The sequence below is a fragment of the Tursiops truncatus genome, chromosome 18 (assembly GCF_011762595.2).
Source record: "Tursiops truncatus isolate mTurTru1 chromosome 18, mTurTru1.mat.Y, whole genome shotgun sequence".
Classification (NCBI taxonomy): domain Eukaryota; kingdom Metazoa; phylum Chordata; class Mammalia; order Artiodactyla; family Delphinidae; genus Tursiops; species Tursiops truncatus.
In genome coordinates, this window is record NC_047051.1 from 7,387,609 (window position 1) to 7,407,220 (window position 19,612).

The 19,612-nt window shown below is 38.5% G+C and overlaps 1 protein-coding gene across 5 annotated transcripts in view; it reads left to right on the plus strand.

Moving 5' to 3' along the window:
• The window catches only part of USPL1 (ubiquitin specific peptidase like 1), a 39,898-nt gene extending 22,755 nt beyond the window's left edge, over positions 1-17,143 (plus strand). For all 5 annotated transcript variants that reach the window (XM_033843802.2, XM_033843801.2, XM_073795008.1 and 2 more), the window contains 4 exons: positions 2,027-2,156; positions 5,349-5,474; positions 11,744-11,901; positions 13,826-17,143. In XM_033843802.2, the coding sequence (XP_033699693.1) occupies positions 2,027-2,156; positions 5,349-5,474; positions 11,744-11,901; positions 13,826-15,726 (2,315 nt within the window). In that variant the 3' untranslated portion in view covers positions 15,727-17,143. The remainder of the gene's footprint in view (positions 1-2,026; positions 2,157-5,348; positions 5,475-11,743; positions 11,902-13,825) is intronic.
• Positions 17,144-19,612: the final 2,469 nt, after the last annotated feature.

The following is a 19,612-nucleotide window of genomic DNA, read 5'->3' on the forward strand; positions in this document are numbered from 1 at the left end:
CTGAGCACGTTGAAGTTAGGCTGGGTTAAGCTGTGATATTCAGTAGGTTAGGTGTATTAAATGCATTTTCGACTTAATGATATTTTCAGCTTACAGTATAAAGGTTTATTGGGACCTAACCCTATCATAAGATGAGGAAGATCTGTAGTTGGGTAGGAGTTGGGGATAAGGTACTAGAGGCAAAGAAACCACTTAACTAGGGCTTCCCTGGTGGCACAGTGGTTAAGAAGCCGCCTGCCAATTCAGGGAACATGGGTTCGAGCCCTGGTCCGGGAAGATCCCACATGCCGCGGAGCAACTAAGGCCGTGCACCACAACCGCTGAACCTGTGCTCTAGAGCCCGCGAGCCACAACTGCTGAGCCCGCGTGCAACAACTACTGAAGCCCATAAGCCTAGAGCCTGTGCTTCGCAACAAGAGAAGCCACCACAATGAGAGGCCCACGCACCGCAATGATGAGTAGCCCCCGCTCACCGCAACTAGAGAAAGCCCGAGTGCAGCAACGAAGATCCAATGCAGCCATCAATCAATCAACCACTTAACTAATTTAGGCTGGAGGTTCTAAAAATTAGAATTAGGTATTGGCATTATAAGTTCTCTAATAGGATGCTTTATACCCATAAAACTTGTAATCAAAGGAAAAATAATTAAGATCAATTTAGGAGCTATGTAAATTATCTAAAATGATCTGTAATCATGTAACTTATTTAACTGTGTTTTGAGCTCTTTCATGATACTTTGATTCATGATACTTTGATTCATTGAAAACTTCATGTATTTTTAGACCTAAAGATTCTATGTCCTCATGAAATACAAATTACTTACTTTTTCACTTAATATTTAGTTACAATAGAGTAAGCATTTAAAGGCTGATAACTGATTACAAACTCATGCTGTACTCTGCACTGTTTATGCATATGATGTTGCATCTGTTCATTTTTAGGAGATTGATTTGTATTTATTTCTGTTTATAAAAAATATTTTATGTTTTTTGTACAAAAATAGCTGTGGGACTGCACCACAAAGGTGACTATTAAAATAGCCTTTGTGACCACCGATATTTATAGCGTGTGCTTAGGCAATAAAACCCACTGTTCTGCCTTTTGGTCATGCCAAGGTGACTCCTCCTGGCTGTGTTCCAGGCAACTGTAGTTCTAGCCCAGGGGGAGAACTGAACCACGGAAGTGAGACTGTCCCAGGGGAGGGAGAGGATAGAAGAACTCAGGTTCTTTCTCAGGCCAAATCAGTAAGGCAGCATCTAAGCTCCCCGGAGGATAGGAAGGAGAGAAACCAATTGGAGGATGGATGTAAGAGGAGAATATAAATCCTCCTACTAACTTGCTTGCTGGTCTCTAAATTGGAAAACAGAATCCACAGTTGGGTTTTTGTTTTAATGACAACAAAATTCAGATCTTCTTTAGCCTTAAAGTTGTTGAAGTTTAATTTTAATTGTTAAAAGATTAAGAAGAGTAGTAGGTAAGGTGTCTGGAGATTTGAATCTAGTCCTCTAAGCCTGGTTTGTCATACCCTCACCACATGTAGAACAAGAGAGTCAGAATGGAGATGGCTTTTTAATGGTTTTGTCCAGCTCTGAAATTACTATCGTACAGTGTTCCACCAGTCATTACTTTTAGTATCTGTACCAAACAAACCTGTACATGTTTTTGCTTTGTTTTTATAATACTCTAGGGCTGTTATAGTTCTGAGGATATGTTTTCCCTGAGAAAACCTAAAAAGATCTGAGGAGACAGTATGAGCCTTTTCTATCTTTTGTCTTAAGAAGTTTTCATAAGTGTCCACCAAGACAAATGAAAGATACTGAGTGTTAATTAAATCTTTATGATGGACATTTTTAGAAATTGCTTTGAAAACTTCCCTTGCCCAGCTGTGAATAACTTACTCTGTCATACATACATATTCACATATATTCACACTGTGAATGTAGTGAGAAAAGACAACAATTTGTAATTTTGGTTTATCTTTTTTCAGTTAATTATGAGCAATAATTTTTTTTTTTCTTCTTCAAGGTGATATGGAAAGCCCTGTGTTTGCACTTCCCCTGCTCTTAAAAACAGAACCCCACGTTGAGAAGCTCTTCACATATTCTTTTTCTTGGAATTTTGAATGTTCACAATGTGGACACAAATATCAAAACAGGTTAGTTTTTCTATTTTTTAAAATGGATTCATTCTGTTGAAAATGGCTCCAAGTAATAAAATTGGAAGAAAACTTGCTTCCACTTGTAGCACTGCTCTCTCTACCCTTCATAAAATTTCCCACCATATATTGAAGTTTCTCCACCATTAAGGTTTAAAGGAAAATTTTGAGCCTCAGAAATTGCAATTTGCTTGCTTCTTCATACTAGAAGAGTACAAAAAAAAATGGTTTGATAGATTACTAGAAGGCATTTTCTTAAGAAGTTCTTTAGTGGGAAGTGGGGACAAATGGGAATGTAGCGTGTTCCCCTGGACTCCCCTCCCCTCTGGATTCCCCACTGAGTAAGAATACCTCTTAGAATTCTTTGAAAAACTATGTGTGTTTTGTTTACGCCAATATTAGGGACTAGAGCTTTTGTGTGCTTGTTTTTAACATCATGGCAACTTGATTTTAGGCTCCCAGAGTCTGATAGCAGTCCTCAGAGGTAACTTATGCTTTCCTATTCCTTTCCTTAGTCCCATGAAAGACCAGCCATCACCAGAATCCTTCCACACGTGAGCTGTCTCAGCCGTACTTTCTACTTCCCTGATGCCTCTAGGTGAGGATTAGAGGGATCATGGTTGTTGTACATGACCCTGAGATTGGTACTTGGGAGGAAGCATGGAGAAGAAAGAAGCTGCAAATTTATCTTGCCTCCATACACCTGCCTCATAAATAAGGAGAGAAATTAGGTTTTAGAAGAGGAGTCAGGGAGAGAAAGTTCATCAGGCACGATACCCTCACTTTGTCCATATATGAGAAAGTCTCTGGCTGGCTGGCCTTTCCTCTTTTCTGAAAGTCAACTGTTAGTAAACTAGAAAATTTGGAGTCTCTCAAAGTTATTAAATAAAACTATAAGAGGAAAGTATTGCTTTAGATATCCATTATCTTAATCAAGATTATTTTTAGGTATTTAGGGATCAGTTGAGGAGAGTTGGGACTGAGAGAACACTCTAGGGAATCCAAGCTACAGAACCAGGAAACATTTGTATTTTCACCAGTTAGCTTGAAAGTTCTAGAACAGAGTAAGAGTTAGCATTTCACTCATACCTAAGACTTAAATAATTTTGTGTAAGTGAGTATGAGAACAAATACCTGCTTCTAGGTCTTCTGTCATTAATTTCTATAAATTACCTGACTTTCTCCTCATTTGACAATGTGAAAACTGAAGCTTTAAAGGGGTTAAATTGATGCCCAAGGTGACACGCTAGTAAGTGGCAAAATTCAGGCTTAGGTTTTCTGTTCTCTAAGACTTTCCTGCTCACTGTGGTGTACTGCCTAATCACCACCTGGATTTTAAATAACATAAATAACATATACAAGTCTTATGATTAAAATCAGCTTCATTATAGCTTTTCCAAAGTCCCCATCTCAGTTGTTTGACAGCTTTTCATTGAACATATCCTGTGTGCCAGGAACTCAACAGAAATAATCTTTATTCTGGCCAAATTCAGACCAGTTAGTTAGGGAAATAACATGAACATAATGGGGGACCGGTGACTTAGTCGTTATTTTGATCTGTTGGCTTTGCATACAAGGTGGATAAGTGCATTTTGGAGCTGTATAGAAAAAACTCTGAGAGCTCAAGGCACAGAAGCCACCAACCACTTTGGGTTTGCCTTTTTTTTTTTTTTTTTTTTAAGTTCTTAGTTCTAAAAGTAAAAGGAGTTATAGAGGAAAAGCTAAAATGAAGTGGCATTTTACTAAAAGTATTTTCACTTAATCTGGTGGAAGAATACCCAGCAAACTCATTCATTTCTGTGCTGCTGCTTTTAGTGCCAGTTGAACAGCTCTTACTTAATTTAGAAGATATGTTCTGGAGGCAGTTAAAAACATGGTCTTTGGAGTTGGACTCCCTGAATTCCTGTCTCAAGTCTGTCATTTATCATCTGATGTATTTCACTTTCCTCATCTGTAATATGGGGATAAGAATAGTACCTGCCACTTGGATTTGTTTGGTACGTGAGTGCTTAGCACGGTGACTTGTACACAGTAAGTGCTCAGAAATGTTAGGTGTCCTGTGGAGCATTAACACTTACTTGCTGAGACAAACTCCCTCTTATTAACTAAAAAATAGGAACCTTTACTTCACGTTTATCTCTGAGAACTAAGAATTTAGCAGAAATATAGTCAGTGTATTTGTTGATACCTCTATGTGGCTTTGCTTTTAAAATGTTAGCTTCCCTGATCTATTTTTAACGGCCCGTGCTTATCTCACTTATGACTTACCAGTATTTGTTACTGTTTAGAGAAGAAGGTGGTGTCTCCTAGATAATAAATAATTGCTCTTTTAAAGATATTACTGAAGCGGATCTAGTTGAGGCACAGTGTGCATCTGTAAAGATCATCTTTTTAGAATAATTGCTCTTTTAAAGATGTTACTAAAGCGGATCTAGTTGCGGTACAGTGTGCATCTGTAAAGATCATCTTTTTAGATGCCTATTGCTATTAAGTATTCAGGCTAAAGTGCAAATTTAGAATTTTTGTAAACTGTGAAAGCAATATTCTTTCGCAGCTGATATTCTTATATTTTAAGGATCAAGATAATTAAGTTGTCTCTATTCCTGATTGTATATATTTGTAAGTGCCCCTTTTTGTTTTAGGTTGTCAATAATGGAGAGCCAGATTGTGAATTTTTTGAGTAAGAGATGAGCTCTTAATAAATTTGAAAGCCTTAGAACAGTGGTTCTCAACTATTTTTTGAGAAAAATATTTTTCTGGGGGGGGGGGGGGGGTATTTTTGTCCCATGGGACATTTGGCAATGTCTGGAGATAACTAGTTGCTACAGCTGGAGGCTGTTACTGGCATCTAGTGGGTAGAGGCCAGGGATGAGGCCACGTATCCAGCAATGCACGGTAGTGTTCCGCACAGCAAAGAACAACCCAGTGCAAAATAGCAGTGGTATTGCTCTCGAGAAACTCTGCCTTAACGTTTTCTTCATCTCATAGCTGAAAACTATAGGTAATTCACGTGGAGGGTCCTTACAAGAGCTTTACTAGAGTAGGGTTCGGGAGGAACATGGATATATTGATTTGAGGGAATAGGAAAGTATGAATAAACAAATAAAGGAAAGTACCTTTTTATTTTAAATGTTGATTGAGTTAACATAAATGAATTTAACTTAATAAAAGTTTTGTCTTCTTTTTTTATAGGTGTATGAAGAATCTGGTCACCTTTACAAATGTCATCCCTGAGTGGCACCCAGTTAATGCTGCCCATTTTGGTCCATGTAACAATTGCAACAATAAGTCACAGATAAGAAAAATGGTATTAGAAAAGTGAGTTTAAATTGCACTACTATTTTTAGAACAAAATGAAGGTGGATTTACTTTTTTTTTTTTTTTAATGTGTAGAATTGAAAGTGATGACTACAACCCACTTTCAGAAGTTTGAGTTAATGTATGTTTGTGAATTGCCAAAATGCTTCTCTCTATCAGGAACTCTGGCCAATAAGGAAGCTGTTCAGGCGACATACCACTGCAGAGCTGACTTAGGGTGATTGTCTGACCCCACTGTCCTACCGTCTTACCTTCTTTTGCCTTTTTTCTCTCTTTAAGGGTATTAAACTTCCATTTTTCTCACCTCTGCCAAGTGCCTGGAGTCATTAGAATTCTGGAATGTCCTTAATCTAATTTCAAGAACTAAGATGATTCAAAGATGAGCCATAGGCTCATCTGTCTGAATTTCCCTCTTCTTCAGTCCTCGGCCTGCTAATCCCTCATCCTGTTGGAAGCTCTCTGCTGCCCTCGAGCAGATGTATCATTTTTATATTTTGCCAGCTTTTCTATTTTTTCCTCAGTGGGAGGACTGATCAGAATTATCTTTTCCAGTGTTATCAGAAGCCCCATATCTTTAAAAACTCACAGGTAAATTCCATTTCAGGCAGTTTGTCTCTCTTTTGTTAATACACTCACACACATACCTCCTCTTTAACCTTTGCTTTCAGTTGCCCTTATCTCTACATAAAGAAAATGTTTTGAGGTTTAATTTGATGTAATAAAGAACCAGTGACATTAACCTTTTCTTAACCTTTTTCTGATGCCCTTGGATGCGCCAAGAAACCTCTCAGAATCTTTCCTAAAGGTTTATTATCATCCAAGTAATAAATTCTCAGTTAATCTAATAGTGCCAAGACTTAAAAGGAAAAAAGAGCAGTGCCACTCCTAACCCATCTCCAGGCATCTGCTTTTTTTTTTTTTAAAAATTTTATTTATTCATTTGTTTAATTTTTTAGCTGCATTGGGTCTTCGCTGCTGCGCACGGGTTTTCTCTAGTTGTGGCGAGCGGGGGCTACTCTTTGTGGCGGCACGTGGGCTCCTCATTACGTTGGCTTCTCTTGTTGCAGATCACGGGCTCTAGGCACCTGGGCTTCAGTAGTTGTGGCTCGTAGGCTCAGTAGTTGTGGCTTGCGGGCTCTAGAGTGCAGGCTCAGTAGTTGTGGCACACAGGCTTAGTTGCTCCACGGCATGTGGGATCTTCCCGGACCAGGGCTCGAACCCATGTCCCCTGCATTGGCAGGCGGATTCTTAACCACTGCGCCACAGGGAAGACCCAGGCATCTGCTTTTTAAACCTTTAAGGTAGTATTTACTTTGAGATTTCAAAACAGTGTACTCATTCCACCTTTATATAGTCTTCTTTTATAGTAGTTGAGGACTAAGGGCTCTTACACCAACACCTGGGCCCCGTCTCTATTTAACCTCTCCCTGTCCTTCCAATATGATTACATTTTTGGTTAAATCAGTGCTTCAGTACTTATTGTTTATTATGAATATGCATATATTCCCTCTCCAGCCAAGCAGGATACGTGGTTATGTTTCATTTCTTTTATAACTCTTTAGTTTTCCTGGAATTATTAATTGCCTGTGTTTTCACTTGCTTTGTTATATATACATTGTGATTTTTTTTCCAAATTCTTAAAATGCCCGTTAACAAATTTTCTAAACACTCAAATACTTCACAGTTTTTTAAGTTCTCCTCCCCCTTTTTTTCTGGAAACCTCTCTTCTGGCTACCTTTTATCCTTCTGCTCCAGGGTTCTAATCTATACTGGTTCCTCCCTGGGTCTGCTGCATGGGAGTCTTCTTTTTTTTTTTAAATAAATTAATTTATTTTATTTATTTATATTTGGCTGCGTTGGGTCTTTGTTGCTGTGCGTGGGCTTTCTCTAGTTGCGGCAAGCGGGGGCTACTCTTCTTTGCGGTGCATGGGCTTCTCGTTGCGGTGGCTTCTCTTGTTGCGGAGCACGGGCTCTAGGCGGGCGGGCTTCAGTAGTTGTGGCGCGTGGGCTTCAGTAGTTGTGGCTCTTGGGCTTTAGAGTGCAGGCTCAGTAGTTGTGGCGCACAGGCTTAGTTGCTCCGCGGCATGTGGGATCTTCCCGGACGAGGGCTTGAACCCGGTTACCCTGCATTGGCAGGTGTATTCTTAACCACTATGCCACCAGGGAAGTCCCAGGAGTCTTCTTTATATACACTTGTGGTCACTATCTCAGTATTCAGCCCAGGGCCTTACCCCTACCTTCTTGAACATCTGTTGCCTATCAATATTGAGTCTTTAGGGGTTCTTTGGGGCATATAAGCTCTTCTCATCAGTATCCCCACTCTGTAGCAGTCACTACATTCATCACTTCATTCATTCTGCTAAGTTACCATTTTTCTGTTTGCTTTTTGTCTTCTAAGTATTTATTGTCTTCTCGTTTGCTCATGTCTCCTTTCCCTTTTTTGTCCTTTTGGTTTATTACCTTTTTTTGTCCTTTACTATCATTTGATGGCATTTGATTGGGGAGACAGTGGAGATATCTTTAACCAAAAGTCCATAGGCTGTCTGGGGTCCAAGCTTTGAGATTTAAGTCTTCAGGGAATCCCCCCCCCCACCCTTTTATTTTTTTGACTGTGCTGCATGGCTTGTGAGATCTTAGTTCCCCAGCTAGGGATTGAATCCGCACCCTCGGCAGTGAAAGCACAGAGTCCTAACCACTGGACCGCCAGGGAATTCCCAGGGAATCCTTTTTTTTTGAAGTGCTTTCCTTAGTGATGAGGTAGAAGGGCAGCCGGATTGGAAGTCTGTCATCCTGCCCTGGATCACTGGATCACTTGAGGCTTCTTGGTGTATATAATTATAACAGTTTATAGTGCTTTTTCTCAAGCCCTAACATTGAAGATAAACTCACTACTATTTTTTGTTTGATCTATTAATTTGTTGTATTGCAACATATAATTTTTAATTATACAAATATGTTGCTTTACTTACATTAAAGATTCATACTCTGATGTGGAAATGTATCCAGCCAGTGTTTCAATGGGAAATGTGTTTAGAGTTCTAGTGAATGGGCCAATTTGTAAGCAGAATTTATAATTTGGACATTTACTGTATTCAAAAGTAAATTGAGCTAGTATGTAAAATTTCACTTAAATTTTAAATGACAATGTCTTTATAAAGTCCCTGGTAATTTTTTTACTTTGAAATTTGTGTAACTTGATTGTTGGTATCTAATGGAATTTAGAAGCAAATTTAATATAGCTTTTAGGGATAACTTAAAAGTAATTAGGTCCATCATGATATCGTGCATAACTCAATCTTATAGCATTCTAAAAATTAATAGTGTTCCCTGAGCACCTTGTCTCAGGTAATCCCCATCTCTATATGTTCCCATTGGAAAAAGAGTCCATTGATAAATCTGGTGGGTCCAAATCTGCTACTTTTCTTTAAGTAAATTTGAGTAAATTATTTGGGAATTATATCCAGAGCATGGTGACATAGACTTAGAATGTGATTTAATTTTACTTCACAGACTCTTGAAATGAACCTCTCATTACTGCCACGATCTCCTTTAGGAATCTGGTCATACACTATCCTGGATTGTCATTTGAAAAGCTTACTTAAAGTTTTAACAATGATCAGTTTTTTAAATAACTATTTCTCAAGGATAGGGGAGTAGGGAGAACTGAAATAAGACATTTCTGCTCTGTGCTTATAGAGAGAGCTTTGTTAAACTGTCTAATACAATGATTTTCAGACTTTTTTAAAACAGATAAAGTACACTCTCCCCTACAAATTTTGGATGGAATACTGATATAAAAAATAGTTAAAATTATGTTTCTTAATTTAAGTCTTCATTGTTTGGCAGGAAATGTTTCATTATTTGTGAGATCCTTGAACCACCTTCAGAAAACACAGTTTGTAAACCTTTGTTGAACAGTTGAGGTTTTTTTTTTTTGGCCACGCAGCATGTGAGATCCTTGTTCCCCAACTAGGGATTGAACCCACACCCCCTGCAGTGGAAGCATGGAGTCTTAACCAAGTGGACAGCCAGGGAATTCCCGAACAGTTGAATTTTTTCTAAAGATGTATTTTCTTTTTTACAATTAACATGAACGAATTCTAATTCTTTGAATTACACCTAATTTTACTCATATTTTTCATTTTTTGTCATATTGCAAATTCAAACAGTGGTATAATAGAGCTAAAATGTAATGAGGTTTAAAAATTACATTTGCAGATTTTTTTCTGCCTAAAGCCTACATTATTACAGTTCAGAAGCACATATGTGCACATTGTTAAATAAGCTTTTTCTAAAATATGAATGATTATATTACATTAGTTGGGCTGAAAATCAAAAACTTGTACTCCAGACCGTTAGCACAAGCCTGGCTACTTTTTGTGGAGCTGACTCAGTGTGCCCTGCTGACTTGTATAGCAGGGCAGTTAGCACAGTTCTCTTGTGCTTGCTTTCTCTCTTTCCTATTTTTTCTTCTCTTCCTGAGGGTAGATCCTTATAACAGGAGGAGTTGAATCTCATGTTAGGGAGGTGAGGACAAATGGATCGTAGCTTGAAATCTCGTGTGACTCTCGGTTCCAGTTCTGTTAACCTGTCCCATCCAGTTTTTTATGGTTGAGTCAGAACCTGACTTGCTCTCTTCAGCTCTGAGCACTGTCTTTAACACTCAAGGTACTGTGGGTAGGAAGAAGTGTGAGAACAAAATCTGTTACTGCCAAGCTAGAGGTAAACTTCAACCCTCACCTGAGAGGCTGGAAATGAGACAAGCTGGAATTATGGGTAGGAAAATACCGTGACTTCTAGGGTTTAGGGGACGTAGACAGGAGAATAAACTAGAAAAGGAGGAGGCATCTGCTTTATTTTGTTGACTCCAAGAAGCCAACGTTTCTAAGTTGTACTGTTTTAAAATTATGCCATTAAGAAATAAATGCTGCTTATTTAACATTTTCCACGTGTAAACTCACATAAACTAGTAAGATTGGGTAGTCTAGGGATCAACAAGAGAATGTTTTAGTAACTAGCCTCAGCAAATATATCGAAAAGGTAACATCTGAGGCCAAAAGAACTAAATATTAGTACTTGAAGAGACCCAAAGCCTGCGTATGCAGCTGTGAGAGTAAATCTCTGGTTTTTCTGTGGATCACTGATGCACAGACACAGTTGCACCTCTTAACATGTTTGAAATGGGAATACATCTAAAAGTCGATGGCATGGTATAGTTTAATTGGCAGTATTCTTTCAAAATGGTACATTTTATATAATCAGTGGCATCTCAGACCAATGTGTGGCAAAAAACAATGAGAGTTTAGTGTTATGGACGGTTTTGCAGGACTTTTTATTTATCGGTACTTAAGTTTTAAAGATTTGATTATTCTCTAACAGAAAGATTGACAAGGGATAATTTACAAATTATCTCTCATCAGTTTGAATAATCTGCATTTTGGACATTGATTCAAGTTTATTTCAGCTGAATAAATTTTGGTAAGCTAAGTAAGTTTTGACAGCTGTTTAAATATTGGGAAGAGGTATTCAACATTTTTTGTAAATCCTGAGAGCTTTGTTAAATTTAATTATTTGAGGCCTATTTGGGGTTCTATTTTCTGGTTTGTTATGCTACTGTAATAATAAAATGTATCTTTGAAATTATGGATGTCTTGAAGTTTATAGTAAATCAACCATCATGTTGTATTTTCTTCTCTACTTCCTCACAAATAAACTTTTTTAAGTAGAAATTTTAGTTTGATGGGTCTCTCTACTTCCTGAGAAAACTGAGAGAAATAGGCCAAAGTATTAGCATGTTGCGGTTTTTAAAATGTTTGTTTGAATATCTTACGTTTGTTATTTTGTTTCACATATCACCTGTCCCATCTAACAAAGGCAATTAATTTGGGCACTTGATGCCGAAGAGAATTCTCAAAGGTCTGGATTTTTTTCTTTTGATTCTGTGAAGTAGTTTCCGAGAGATCTTCTTTAAGCCAAAGCAGCATCCTGGCTCACAGAGCAATTTTTGTTTAATGGTCTGTGTTAGAGCCTTATTGCATGATGGCTTCCAACTGTCAGTGATACCATTCTGAGAAGGGTTTACTGTTACATTCTTCTTAGAGTGAGTTCTCCATTTCTAATTAAGGCACACATCTGGAGGTTCTCAAGAAAAATCAGTGCAGTTGGCCTTGAAAATGTTATGTGTGACTTACTCGCTTTAGACCATCTTTTGTATAACCAGACACATGGTATTACATTTGTTTGACTTCTCTTACCTTTCTCTCCCACAGAGTATCTCTCATATTCATGTTGCACTTTGTGGAAGGTTTACCGCATAATGACTTGCAGCACTATTCATTTCATTCTGAAGGCTGTCTTTATCAAATAACTTCTGTAATTCAGTACCAAGCAAATAATCATTTTATAACATGGATTTTAGATGCTGATGGTAAGTGTTTAAACGTTTTCCTTTCATGATAATAGGCATGGACACTAAACTGTAGTTTGTTCTTTTAAGACAGGCTTTGCCTTGGTTCTTTTTTCTCTCTTCCTGTCCTTGCCTGTTACAGTTCTGCCCCCTCCTCTATTCTGTCACTCTGCTTTAGAATCACTCCTAACTTTTAACTTTGCTTGTTTATATTAGCATATTTATGGGTATACACATGCATATGCGTATTTTTTTTTTAGACAGAGATTGAGGTGATATACTACTGTTGGTTTACAGTTTGCTATTTTTCACTTAATGCCTTTGCTTTCATTTTTTATTACATGAGGAATATATGTTCAGTATAAAAAATGGTGGCAATTTTGAGTTTTTAGATCTATAACCTTGTATTTCTTTTAAAAAGAAAGTACGTTGTTCTGGAGGTTTTTTAGTTGAGAACAAAAATAAAATAAGTTTTGCTGAGTTTGCAATTGTTAGTAATATAAATAAAAGTAAACATCTATTTCTAAGACTATTAGACATTGCAGACTATGTAACCTTCTCTCACTGTGAAATAGAATATCTGAAATCCATAGTTGGCTAACAGCTACAGTCAAGGTAAAACCTTTATTTAAATAATTAAACTTTTCAATACAAGGTTAACTAGTACAGCTCATGAATTTTGCTTTTTCCCTTCTGTATATTTAATGTGGTTTTTTATTGAGTTTGTTTCCCCTCACGATGTTCACTTTGTCTTAGACAAGATAACTCAGTCTCCTTAAAGTGTTATATCAGTTCATTGAGAAGGGGTCACTTTGATTTTGTTCTATTTTTCCATTTACAATTGTTAGGAAATTTTTCATATTTGATATATTCTTCCTGGGGATGGTTTGGTTAGATGACACAATAACGTGTCATCAATTTGCACTTTGCAAATTGAAACTCATGTTAGAAATATAGTTATTACCTTAAAGTTTTACCCTTCTTCAGAATTGGCAGGGGGAAGTGGTTCTCAATAACATAAAAAAACTTAGAAAAAATTTATTTTACTTTTTTATTGCATTCTAGAGAATGAAAAGTCTGCTTCAGGTAGAAGAGGTTAGATGGTTTCCAACTTTGACAGCATATAAAAATTGTATGGTTAGCTTATAAAAAACATCCTGGCTCTCTCCTAGACCAGTGAATCAGTCTCTGAGAATTCAGCCCAAATATTAGTCAGATGATTCTAATGTGTATGTGTGGTGGAGAACCACTGACCTAGGCAAGGAAAATATTCTCAAAGTTTAATGGGTATAGGATAAAAAGTGGTGGGTTCAGATAGTTTATAAGGGTGTATGCACATAAACTTAACAGATGGCTTTGTTTGGGGTTTTTTTGGTGTGTAGAGGGACATTAACCTCTTTCCCTTCACCATCATCTCATTCCTACTTGACAAATGAGAAAACAGGAGCTCAGAAATAAAATAAGAGCAGACACCTAAAGACCTAAAGCTTCTTTTTCTAACCCCAAAAAGAAATGAAATAAGAATTGAATTAAGTGTTGGCATTTGAGTTAACAAGCTTCATTTATCTTGAAAATTCATTATATTATGAAAAACTTAATCTATTTTCTAATATTGTTAGATATATTAGGTGATACTGTACTGTATTCTAAGTTCCAGAAGTTAAAGATACTTCTGTCTTGATTTTTGTGGGCATTTTAGAAAAGAGTAAACACTACCTGAGTTTTTCACATTTCTGGATGTTAGTGTATAACTTTTGTTATCCGAGTAAGGACTTTTAACATGGCAGAGAAAAATGGTGACATAAGGATAAGGCCATGTTTTCAAGCATTCTCCTTTGGTGGATATCCAGTGATACAGTGGTTAAAAAGGCCAGAAGAAAGTTAACCCAGGATGGTGGTTTTTTTGAATGTCTAACATCTTTCACTTTCCTTCCCCATCCCCCAGGAAGTTGGCTGGAATGTGATGACTTAAAAGGCCCATGTTCTGAAAGGCATGAGAAATTTCAAGTTCCTGCTTCAGAGGTACATATTGTTATCTGGGAAAGAAAAACATCCCAAATGACAGATAAAGCACCTGCCTGCTGCCCACTTAAAAAGACTTATGATCAGCACGCTTTCGGAGATGAGAATCAAGTCTCGCCAGCACTGTGTTCTGTAGGTGATGCTGCCTCAGCTGAAATGTCCTCAGGAACTCACCCCACAAAAGCGTCAGTTGCTCCTAATACTCTTTCACAGGATGAAGCCGTAACTTTTGAACATCATTTATTTTCAGGTCTGAAAGGTTTGGTCGACAAGAATATTTCACCTTTGACATGTGAAGAAATACAGGTTAACTCTGAAGGTTTTTTATTAGAAAATAAACCTGTGGCAGAGAACGCAGGGGTCGTCAAAACACATACTTTGCAATCGCAGGCGTCACTAATGGCTTCTTTAGTATCGGCTCCAGGCAAGGACAAGCTTACCCAAGACCAGTTTGTGGATTTAAGCTTTTCATCTCAGCTTGTAAATACAAACGTGCCGTCAGTACAGCTGAATACAGAAGATGCTGTCGTTACTCAGCCTGTGAATGATATGCGTGCTACGGACCTTGCACAGAGAGTAAACTCAGTAGAAACTGAGGGTCCAGTTGCCCTAGAGAAGGATGCTCCATCGAAACAGTCTCTTTTACCAAGACCTGAGAAATTACAACCAGAACAACATGTTACATCTCAGGTGTCTGATTTGAAGGAAAAAGAAACTGCAGCGTCTTCTCAAACCGTAACAGCTAAGCTGTCACAGAATCCATTTCTGAAGGAAAATCAGAAAAAACCATTTGTGGGAAGTTGGGTTAAAGGCTTATTAAGCAAGGGTGTTTCTTTTATGCCGTTTTATGTTTCAGCTCATAGTAGAAACACTGTGACTGATTTGCAGCCTTCAGTTAAGGGGGCAAGTAATTTTGGTGGCTTTAAAACTAAAGGTACAAAACAAAAGGGTAACTGGGCATCCAGGGAAGCTCACAGCTGTGCAGGTAAGCCTCCTCCAGTTAGCAACCCTGCACCAAGCCATCCATCACCAGTTAGCACAGCTTCTGCTCTCCCTGCTGATGGTAATGGTGATGTGGAAGTTTTGAAGAAATGTGAAAATGCCTCATGTGGAGCTCACCTCAACCACAATTCTCATGGAAATGAAAATGGTGTTTCTTCAGCAAACCGTGGAGACTCAGTTGAGGGTCAGATTCATAAACTTCGTCTAAAACTTCTTAAAAAACTTAAGGCAAAAAAGAAGAAATTAGCTGCTCTTATGTCTTCCCCCCAAAATGGAACACTTCCAAGTGAAAATTTAGAACCTATGTCCCATTGTGGATCTCCAAATGACTGTGAATCAATTGAAGACTTGCTAAAAGAACTACAACATCAAATTGATATTGCCGATGGTAAATCTGGATGCCCTGCAGTTCCTGGCGTTTCCTCATACAGTAGTCAAACTCATGAAGAAATTTTAGCAGAATTACTGTCCCCTACAACGGTTGTTTCAACAGAGCTCTCAGAAAATGAGGAGGCTGACTTTAGGTACTTAGAAATGGGAGATAATCATATCCCAGCACCAGTACCTAATGAATTAAACAGTATTCCCCAAAACATTCATCTGAGACAGGACCATAATTACTGCAGCCCCACTAAGAAAAATCAATGCAAAGTTCAGCCAGACTCACTCACAAATAATGCCTATGTTACAACATTGAACTCGGAAAATTCCATGAAGACTGATATTTTTGATGAATTTTTTTCTACTTCAGCGTTAAATTCTTTAGCAAGTGACACGTTAGACTTCCCTCATTTTGATGACTATCTGTTTGAGAATTGTTGAATGCTTGGTAACTGTTTTTAGTTTAATATTTATTATTACTCTTGGGAAAATTTACTATGTTTTTAGATAGTGTTTACACACTGGCCTTGTCATGAACAAAATGTAAGCTACTGAAGGTTTTACCTTTGGTTATGCCCACAAAGCATACGATCTGTTTCACAAGTTTAAATGATGAAGAATTTGTTCTCCTTGTTGGCTTCATTTTGTGTTTGTAGGAGAATGAGGATTTCAAAATGTTAAAAATGAAAAGTAGTAGTTTGTAGTTTCTGGCAGTCTGTACAGTTGGGTACATTAAATTTCTACATTTTAAATTTTAGTTATGTTGGTTCAGGCAAAACACCAGTTGATACAAACTTAAGTCATTGTATATGGTACATGAACACATGACTGTTTTGCTAGTGGTTTTGTGGTCTTACGTAAGAGTCTCAGCCTGTCTCTTCTACCAGTAGAGTGGTGTAGAATGTAAGCTCCCCTCATACAACTTGTTTCCTCTTTCTCTCTTTACAAAAGATGGCAGGAAACTTGTTACTAGAACTTCATATAATGTTAGGTGATCAAAAAACTGATCTGTAACAGGAAAAAGTAACCTATTTTTGTGTTGATGTGCTAAGAGTTTACATTATAAGTATCATCTTTCTCCCCCAAGACATTTATTTCTGTAACCAAAGTGGGACACCATCTAGCAGTTATATTTTGGGAGAAATAGCCAGTGCATGTAAGGCTTGCCTATGTTGGATTCTACTATGAATGAAACATTAATTCATTTAAACCTCAACATTCCTATGAGCAAGGTACTCTTATCACTTTTAACAGATAAGGAAACAGCACGGAACTAGTAAGTTGTAGAGCTGGGATTGAGTATAGAGTGGTTACTACAGTGCTTGAACTTAATATCTGTTTTACCTCTAGCTTCATTTAAAGTTTGGGTGATTTGAGTTAGTAGCAGAGTTAACTAAGGTTTGAAGGTGGCAGTCTTGGGGGAGAATACTTTGTTAGGGACTCAGTACTGCAGAAATGATTTGTCAAAATTACTCCCAAACCTCCCCCTCCCTTTTTTTGTGATTGCAGAAGTAAAAAGTCATGTTTATTGTAAGGAAAAACTGGGAAAAATCCAGGAAAACACCAAGAAAATTTCAGAGCATTCATCTTAACACTTAGTGGTAATAACTGCTGCAAACATTTTCATATTTTTATGCATTTAGACTTTAAGAAATAAATATGAGATTCTGTTGTACCTGTTTGTTAATGATGTGTGTTAATGTTTAATGAGCATCTTTCCATCTTAGTTTTTGACAACTTTTGGATAGCTATATAATGTTACATTGTGTGTATTACCGTTGTTTCACCAATTTATATTTTGAGGTGATTTGTATTGTTTTGTTATTGTTAATTATCCTTATTGATAAAAATTTTCACAGATCCAAATTTTATTTTCTGGGAGTGGAATTTCTGGGTCAAAGAATATGCACTTTTTTGTTTGCATGGCTTTGTCGAACCCTCACCAACACCAGGTAGTAGCGTTGAAGGGGGAAAAAACCTTGACTGGTTTTGGTTACATTTCCATGATTATTAGTGAGGTTGAGTATTTTCTGTAACTTTATTGGCCAGTTGAGTTTCTTTGAGGAATTGCTTATCCATCCTTTACGTGTTACTATTCATTCAACTATTTCTAGATTTCTGCTGAGTGCCAAGCGCTGTTGTAAACCTCAGATATAAGGCAATAAAAATAAATAAATAAATAAAGGGAAATTCTTGCCTTTTAGTAATTTGCCTTCTAAACAAGGAGGTAAATATATAATGTTGGGTGGTAATAGGGGATACATACGGTTGACTCCTGTTATGTGCGGTACTTCTGTTGTATCAAGTCACCACAAACACTGAATTAGCAAATACTGGACCACTGCTCCTGGGGGAATACAGTTAGGTTCCTGTGAGGCTCTGGTCACAACATTTTTGTCACCTGATCAACAAATGTTGTTTTTTGTGTGTTTCTGTTTAAAGATACCTTATGTAGTATATATTGTTGATTTATTAATATTGAACACAAGGTCACCAGCGCTGTAACTCCTGCCTGAATGGAGCTCATCCCACGCATGTTTTTTTCCATGAGGCATGTCACACCTTCCTTGCACTTTGGAATACTAGACAGCACTTGGGGGCCATTTTAAACAAGTGAAGTAACCAACGAAAAGGACAAAAAACGTCCATAAGACATTTGGTCCACGCCAGTGGTCCTGGAAATTTGGTCCAATCCAAAATGTCCATGAGCATCTTTGGTCCACGCCAAATGATCTGTACCAATGTCAAGAGCCTTGACGTTTGGCGTGGACCAAATGTACTGCAAGGGCTTCAGATTTGTCATTGCTGTGTGCATGTCCATAAATGACCACAAGAGCACTGCAAGTATTGATTTTTAGGGTTACAAATAAATTTTGGCAAGTAGGCAAATTCACAAATATAGACTCCTCAAATAATGACAATTGACTAATGTCAGGTGGCACTAAATGCTATGGAGAAAAGTGGGTGAGTGATGGGAGGACTAATTTAGACTGAGTGGACTTGGAAGGTTGCTTGGAGTGACATGACATTTGAGCAGGTACTTCAGTGAAGTTAGGGACTTAGCCACGTGACTGGACGAAGGGCATTCCAGGAAGAGCAGAAGTCCTGAGGAGCGAGGGTGCTTGGCAGGATCGAGAACAGGGAAGAGGCCAGTGCGCTTGAGTAGAGTGAGGCAAGGGAAGGAGAATTATAACGAGATCAGAGAGGTTGGCAGAAGCCAGATCACGTATGGCTTTGTGGAGCATAGTAAAGACCTTGTCTGTGCTTGAGAAAAACGGGAAGCCACTGGAAGGTTTCAGGCAAGGGAATAACACGGTCTAGTTTTTTTTTTTTTTTTTTTTGCGGTACGCGGGCCTCTCACCGTCGTGGCCTTTCCCGTTGCGGAGCACAGGTTCGGGACGCGCAGGCCCAGCGGCCACGGCTCACGGGCCCAGCCACTCCGCGGCATGTGGGATCCTCCCGGACCGGGGCACGAACCCGTGTCCCCTGCATCGGCAGGCGGACTCTCAACCACTGCGCCATCAGGGAAGCCCACGGTCTAGTTTTTAAAGGATCACTGAAGTGTGGAGAATGCAGTTGGTCAGAAATAGAAGTGCTAGTCTGTAACAGTCTCAGTTAAGACAGGGTGACCCGCTGTGGAGGTGGTAAACAGCTGGGTCACTTGCCTTTCCAAGGCAGAGCCAACAGGTCGTGTTGATGGTTGAAGGTGGGCTAGAAAGAGGAGGCAAAGATAAACCTCAGATTTTGTTGCCTGAACAAATGGGTTGCGCTATTTACTGAGATGGGACAGACTTGGGAGGGAGAACATTTAAAGGAAAGAACCTATCCAGTTTTGGATGTGTTAGGCATAAGATCTCTATTAGACTTCCAAGTAGAGAGAATTTAATAGGAAAGTGCATCTGCAGTGTTGGGCCTCAGGAGAGGGCGCCGCTGGAGACACTCTTTTAAGAATTATAAGTGCATGGATCCTATGTAATGCCATGATATAGGATGGGGCCGTTTAAGGAGTTAAAACAGCTCCGGGGAGCAAAAGGGGCAGTTAGGAGGAAAACCAGATGAGTGGTGTCCTGAAAATCAGGGGAAGATCTATCAGATCTGCTGCTGGTTTGTCAGGTGCTGCTGGGAAGTAGAGACATAGGACTGAGACTTGACATTGGCTTTGGTAACAGGGACGTACATCCTTGGTAACTTAGCCAGGACAGTTCAGTGGAGCTGTGAGAATAAGTGTGAATGGGTTCAAGCGAAAAGGGATGGTGAGAAAGGGCAGATACAGGTACATTCTTTTGAGATGATCTAAACTATGCTGAGAGGTTCAAGTGTGTCTACA